Source organism: Berghia stephanieae, chromosome 9 (assembly GCF_034508935.2).
Source record: "Berghia stephanieae isolate SIO BIC M18660-M18661 chromosome 9, UCSD_Bste_1.3, whole genome shotgun sequence".
Lineage (NCBI taxonomy): Eukaryota > Metazoa > Mollusca > Gastropoda > Nudibranchia > Aeolidiidae > Berghia > Berghia stephanieae.
This window is the reverse complement of record NC_088368.1, coordinates 42,026,291-42,033,790: the sequence shown is the minus strand read 5'-3', so window position 1 is coordinate 42,033,790 and position 7,500 is coordinate 42,026,291. Positions and strand designations below refer to the sequence as shown.

At 35.5% G+C, this 7,500-nt stretch overlaps 1 protein-coding gene across 1 annotated transcript in view; it reads left to right on the top strand.

Annotated features, from left to right (window-relative positions):
• Positions 1-3,901, top strand: part of LOC144979241 (uncharacterized) — a 13,898-nt gene extending 9,997 nt beyond the window's left edge. Inside the window, exons 3-4 of the mRNA XM_078925850.1 lie at positions 1-861; positions 3,242-3,901. The exon at positions 1-861 is cut by the window's left edge and continues 733 nt beyond it. Of these exons, the coding sequence (XP_078781976.1) occupies positions 1-861; positions 3,242-3,875 (1,495 nt within the window). The 3' untranslated portion in view covers positions 3,876-3,901. The remainder of the gene's footprint in view (positions 862-3,241) is intronic.
• The last annotated feature ends 3,599 nt before the right edge of the window (positions 3,902-7,500 follow it).

Sequence of the window (7,500 nt, the reverse complement as noted above, 5' to 3'; positions counted from 1 at the left end):
GTCTGAAAAATTTCTCAAAGATCCTTTAAAACTAAAGAATGAAGAAAATGTATGGGTGCAATGCTTCCTGAATGAAACGGTCGTGAGTCAGATGGTTGAAGGTCGGATTTTGATAAAACCTCAAGTTGAAGAAAGGTGTGAAACAAATTATAAAAGGCATGTGAGGGAAAATACACCGTTAGAAACTATGAGTGTTTTCATAATGGGAGTGGATGGAATGTCCAAACAAAATCTAATCCGTACAATGCCTAAGACAAGAGATTACGTCATCAACGAACTCAATGCAAAAGAGCTCCGCAAGTTCAATAAAGTAGGAGAGAAAACGTTACCCAATGTTATCGTTATGCACTCTGGTTACAACGTACAAGAATTATCAATATTCTATAAACGGGAACGATTTTTTGATGATATTGAGGACAAGTTCATTTGGCACCATTATCAAAATGCTGGTTACCGTACAGCAATGGGATTCGATGAAATCGGATTAACGGCTTATCATCTATACAAAAACAAAGGGTGGAGAAATCCAACTTTTGATTACTACAACCGAGCTCTGACCCTGGCCATTTCTAAGGCAAATCAGCAACGCAAAAGTGCAAAGTATTGTCTGGGAGACGCTCCACAAATGGTGGTGTTACAGAACTACTTTCTAAAAATCATGTCCACTTTCAACAATACGAAACGCAAGCCATATTTCATCTACAATTATTACAACAAACTTAGTCATGATGATCAGAATAAAGCTGGAAGCGCCGACGAGATATATTTGAATTTTTTCAAAGAGTTGAATAGAAGAAACATTTTAAACAACACAATAATTATCTTTTTCAGTGACCACGGACCAAGGTTTACTAGTTTTAGGTATGTCAGTTCTGTTTAAAATATAAAAAATCTTATTTATAATTTGTGCCAAAAAACTTGTCCTCCAAATATTGATTAATTAAAATGACACTATCTCTCAGGTTGAAGAGTTTTTGACAAAATGTGGGCCTAGTGTTTGCCTAAAATTTTAAATACGCTTTTTTGTCCAGAGTACAACAGAGTTAAAATACAAGACAAGCAATTGACAACTGTCGACTGTCACTTGTATTCAATGGGGAAAAATATAACAGCGTATAATCTGTGAATCGTTCATTTTTAATTTTTAAGGAGATTTAAATTTTCATTTGACAATGATAGACCTAAAATGTGACAATCTGTCTTGCAATGTAACAAAATGTCTGTCAATGTGACAAACTGTCTCACAATGTGAAAAACTGTCTGGAAATGTGTCAAAATGTCTCACAATGTCATAAACTGTCTGTCAATATGACAAAATGTTACACAATCTGACAAACTGTCTGGAAATGTGACAATCTGTCTTGCAATGTACCAAACTCTCCTGCAATGTGACAAACTGTCTCGTACTGTAATAAACTGTCCGAGAAGGTGACAATCAATGATCTATCAGTCATATCAAATAATCTATCAATTATCTACCAATCATCTATAAAACATCTATCAATCATCATCAATCATCTGTCAATCATCACCAATCATCTATCAATCATCAATCATCTATGAGACAGCTATAAATCATCATCAATCATCATCAATCATCTATAAGACAGCTATCAATCATCATCAATCATCATCAATCATCTATAAGACAGCTATCAATCATATATCAACCATCTACCAATCATCTATAAATCATCTATCAACCATCATCAAACATTTATTTTCGTCACCAATCATCTATAACACAATCAATCATTTATCAATCATCTATAAGACATTTCTTTAAAAAAATCATCAATCATATACCAATCATCATCAATCATCTATCAATCACCTTTTATTCATCAATCAATCATCTATAAGACTTTGAATGATAATCAATCATCTACCAATCATATATCAATCATCTATCAACCAGCTGTCAATCATCATCTATCAATAATATACAAGACATCTCTCAATCATCATCAACAATATATAAACCATCTGTCAATCATATATCAATCAGCATCTGTCAATCGTCTATCAATCAATTATAATACATCTATCAATCATCTATAAGACATATCTCAATCATCATCTAACATCTTTCAACCATCTATCAATCATCTATCAATTATCATCTATAAATTATCTATCAATCGTCTGTCAATCATCATCTAGCAATCATCTATAAGACATATCTCAATCATCATCAATCATCTATAAATCATCTATGAATCATTTATCAATCGCCATTAATGCATTTATCAAACATCCATCAAACGTCTTTAATAAATCTATCAATCAGCTATCAATCATCCATCAATCGTCTTTACTATATAATCTATCAATCATCCATCAATCGTCTTTAATACATCTATCAATCATCCATCAATCGTCTTTAATAAATATATCAATCATCTATCAATCGCCTTTAATACATTTATCAATCATCTATCAATCATCCATCAATCGTCTTTAATACATCTATCAATCATCCATCAATCGCCTTTAATACATCTATCAATCATCCATCAATCGTCTTTAATACATCTATCAATCATTTATCAATCGTCCAAAATACATCTATCAATCATTTATCAACCATCTATCAAATTGAAGAAAACTCCGTGAACCCCCTTGTCTGCTTAGATCGTACCCTGTCCTTCTCTCGGCACAACCTCTTGTTGATTGTATCTTCGAGCTTCGAGCAGTAACATTTACATTTCTCAGCACACCAAGAAATCAAAAGCAAAGGTGGCCTCAAGAAACAACCTCCTAAGAAAAGTGCCAAATACAACATGGGGAGCAGATCCAAAAACAGTCAGGACAATCGCACTAGCCCTCTGCTATTCATCAGCCGAACACGCCTCACCAGTCTGGGCAAGATCATGTCATGCCAAAAAGACTGACCCTGAACGACAAAAAACCTGCCGGTTCATTACTTATAACTTGAAACCGACAGCAGTTCCAGACGTTATGTCCCTAGTTCGAGTCCTGATTAAGGCGAAGCATATTTAGGACCTTGTAAAATATTCTTTACTAGTATTCCTTCATCACACTCAGGTATATAATGAGTACCTTGCATGCTTTGTTTCTATCTAAACAATGTAAGAGAGTCCTGCAAACGTCATCTCTCGTCTTACATGGTGAGACCCCTTGAAAAGGAATTTGAGCATATTTAGTGAATAGTTCACTTTATAAAAGCCCAAATTCAGGTTTAGTTGAGTTAATGATTAATTCCTGTTTCTTTCTTCAGGCTCACTTACAATGGAAAGGTCGAGACGAGCACCCCGTTCATGTTCTTCATGTTTCCACTATGGTTTAAGAAAAAGTATCCTGAAGTAATGGAAACATTCCGGACCAATCAGAACCGCCTGACGACATTCTTTGACATACAGAAAACTTTGATGGATTTGCTCAAATTCAACGGGAAAACCCAAAAAGGAAACCTCAGCTCCAGAGCTATTGGCCTTTTTGATGAAATTCCGATGGAAAGAAATTGCAGCCAGGCTGGCATTCCGATGCAATTCTGTAATTGTAAATTCGTATCGAACGAGAGCGTTCCGGGATATATCAGTGATATTTTATACCACCAATTAATGAGTGATGTGGTTAAGAGGACAGTACAGTTTAGACATAAATGTGCTCTGCTTTCTTTGGACTCTGTGAAACCAATTCTGACTATAAGAGGTAGTATAACCGGAGATCCTTTTTACCAAGTGACTATCATAACCAAACCAGCAGGTGCCGTCTATGAGGCGCTCATGAGATACAATATGGACAGTAAGAGAGCATCAGTACAGGGTGATATAGTACGACTCAATTTGTACGGAGGACAAGCGAAATGTATGATAAATCAGGATTTGAAACCGTTTTGTTTTTGTCCCTAGATTCCAATGTTCCATTGACCGCCCCCCACGCCCCGTTTCCTACCCCCAAAATAGTGATATTTCAATGTTTAGTTTGTTGAAAGAAAATAATGTTTATATATACTTTATATATATATATATATATATATATATATATATATATATATATATATATATATATATATATATATATATATATATATATATACACATATATATATGTATATATATATATATATATATATATATATTATATATATATATATATATATATATATTTAAATCTATGTAGCTGTAATGGAAGTCATGAATATATCACTAACTTTTATTCAAGGATTTTGTTCGTCGTCATAGTAGGGGGAATTAGGTCCAAAAACCCTTGAATTGTGCAAACAGGGTTGAAAGCATGGAAATTACATATATGTTGTAAAATATGAAAAACCCTATAATTTATGATATAGAACCACTCTGAGAGATCAGTATTAGTTGAGATACAAGGTTTTTAAGATTAGAAAATTTTGAAATGGACGACAATAATTTCTTTCATTTTTATTGTGTAAACATTCGAGGCAAGCCGACCAAAGGCTGTTTTACGTCATCCTTTGGATTCCCATTGGTGACTATTTTTAGCGTCGAAGCGGATGTTTTCCTTTCCCTTTACTTTCGATTCACGAACCATACAAATTATTTAATCGTAAATATTATTCAATTTCACTTGTTTTAAAGGACGTCTAGCGAGCAATATTCTATAATATAAGATTTTTTCTGCATCTAATTTAATGAGTATAATCAATTGCTCTAAAACGGACGGGCAGACGGGAAGATGAGCAGAGGGGTAGACAAAACAGACTAGTAGAACACAGCTCAATAAATGCCGATAACCGGTGTTGACAAAAGACAGTGCTCTTTCTCCCCTCCTCTTGTTTTCTTTTCTTTCCAAAAATACTGCTATAATCATTTTAAGTCAAACTTGATGTCAGTAAAGAGTCAGCATACCACTTTCATTGCTATAATTATCATCATTATCATCATCATTAACCACTATGATGCTGTATTGTGGCAAGTTATTTACTTTACGTTATTTATCGTTTATAATGTCCCTCTAAGTCGAGGAGGTATGACAAAGGGCAAGGCTATGAAACTCTTTTTGAAGATTTAACACAATTCAATTCTTTGGTTTGTGATGAAAACAAGTTGGATGTATCTATGTTTTTAATTCATGAGAAAGAAATGAGATTATTGAAAGCTTAAAAGAAAATGATGCTAAGTGGCATAAATATTGTCGTGTAAAATTTAATGCCAACAAAATTAGGCGATTAGAATTAAAGAAATCTAAAAGAATTGCCCTACTTCGTCATTTGACTTGGAGGAGTCACCGAATGAATATATTTCGCAACCCACGAGAATAATGAGATAACGTTCAAAATTAGAGATTGGCTATAATAAACAAAAGTGCTTTTTTGTAACAACATAGCATCGGGAGTACTCAATTCTGTAATGACAACAGATATGGAAGAAAATATTCGTGAAATGGCGTTATCTATAAAAGATTCTGATATGTTGTCATTTATTGCCGGAGGAGATTTAGTCGCTCAGGAGGCACACTACCGCCCTATACCATAAAATTTGTCATGCACGATACTTAAAAAAACAAGCTTTAATAGATGTCACTGCTGATGATAATGATGATGTCACAGTTCTTGAAAGAAGTCGAGCTTTTGCTAACATTATATCTTTTATAGAAGAGAACCCTGCAACAAATGTGACGATCGACATGAACCACTGTGGAGCTTATTTCCAGAATTGTCAAAAATGTCCCAAAAACTCATCAAATGTTCATGTAAGATAGAATTTATCGGCACCCGATGCAAGTGTTTAAGGTCCGGTTTGCCTTGCACGGACTTGTGTAGATGCGGGGTGTGTGTGTATGGAGGGGGGGGGGGGGGGTTAGGTCAGTAAATGAGTAAAATTTTCTCTCTCTCTCTCTCTCTCTCTCTCTCTCTCTCTCTCTTCCTCTCTCTCTCTCCGTCTCTCCCGCTCACTCCCTCTCCCCCCTCTCCCTCCTCTCCCTATTTTATCTAGGTACTAGTTAGTTTAGTACAGTAATGAGAAAAATTCTCTGCTCTCCCGCTCACTCCCTCTCCCCCCTCTCTCGCTTTTATCTACTAGTTACAACAGGAAATAACCATCAGTTAGCTACCGTAAATGGTTACCGTGTATTTAAAGTTTTAGAACGCGCATTGTATTGTCGTGGTTATTTCCTCGTATAAGTAATGCTATATAGGAAAAAATAAAAGTGCTAAAAACGCACTATTCTGTGAAATTGCCAGAGTGGTTCTATATCAGGTGTTATTTATACAGGTCATAGCTACCTATATGCCAATTTTCAGGATTCCAACCCCAATGTGCACGGTTTTAGCCTAATTTTCCCTAATACAATGAATATGAAGAAAATATATATTTTTACGCAGTTATTTCCCTTGTTTAATATAGCTGTAATAGGTAAAATCTAAGGCCTTAAACCGATACGTTGTGATTGATTGCCAGAGTGGGTCTATATCAGATGTTTTTTTCTATGGGTCTTAGCAAACTGTAGGCAAATTTTCATCCTTTCAACCCGAATTTGCACTGTTTTAGCCAAATTCCCCCTACTATCATGGCACGCAATCTCTCCAGCGGAGGTTGACTGTTCCTTTCCTTTCATTCGATTTATTTGATTTGGTCGGTCTTAAATTACCAAATATTTGCGTAAGGATGGTTTTCATTTGATTTTAATAACGTATGTGCAATTTGCAAACTCAGGTAAGGTCAGAACACTTAAACATCAACACACACACACACAAACACAAACACACACACACACACACACACAAACACACCCTCTCTATTTCTCCTTTCGACCATTTTCAAGATTATTAAAGTGACGAAGTTGACGCAATCAGTTCTTTGTCATTGTTTTTAGCCAGACATTTTTATGTTTACTTCTCTATAAATTCTATAAATCAGACAATAAACGTTAAAGGGTACACATAATTTCATGTGTTTGTAATATCAAACCGGCAGGCGGGTCTTATGGGAATTTTACCTAAACACATAACATCAATTCTCTCTCATACAACAATCCTTTTTTTCACCTCCCTCCCCCCCCCCTCTATCTCTCTCTCTCTCTCTCTCCCTCTCTCTCGTTCTCTCTCTCTCTCTCTCTCTCTCTCTCTCTCTCTATCTGGCCTCGAAGATATTAATTACACTATGATTGACGACTGAGAGTTTATTTTCTCTTTGAAGAGCGTAGACCAATTTTAGATTGACATCCTTTTGAACCATAATATTGGGAAAGAAAACAATACCAGCTGGCTTTGAAGCACCCATAAACATACAACGAGTTTCTTCTTCTTCTTCTAGGTTCCATGCCTGGTCCAGGCTTCGGATACTGCATGAATTATCTCTCTCCATTTCTCCCTGTCTCTTGCTTTTTCAAACAGCTCTTGGATTGTTAGGTTGGTGAAGCCCTTCAGTTGGTCTATGAGTGTTTTTCTTTGTCTCCCCGGGCGCGTTTACCAGGTATTTTTCCACAACTTGCCAGGTATTCATACTTATCTTTCCTTACTATGTGTCCGAAAAAGGATAGTTGTCGATCCGCTATTAA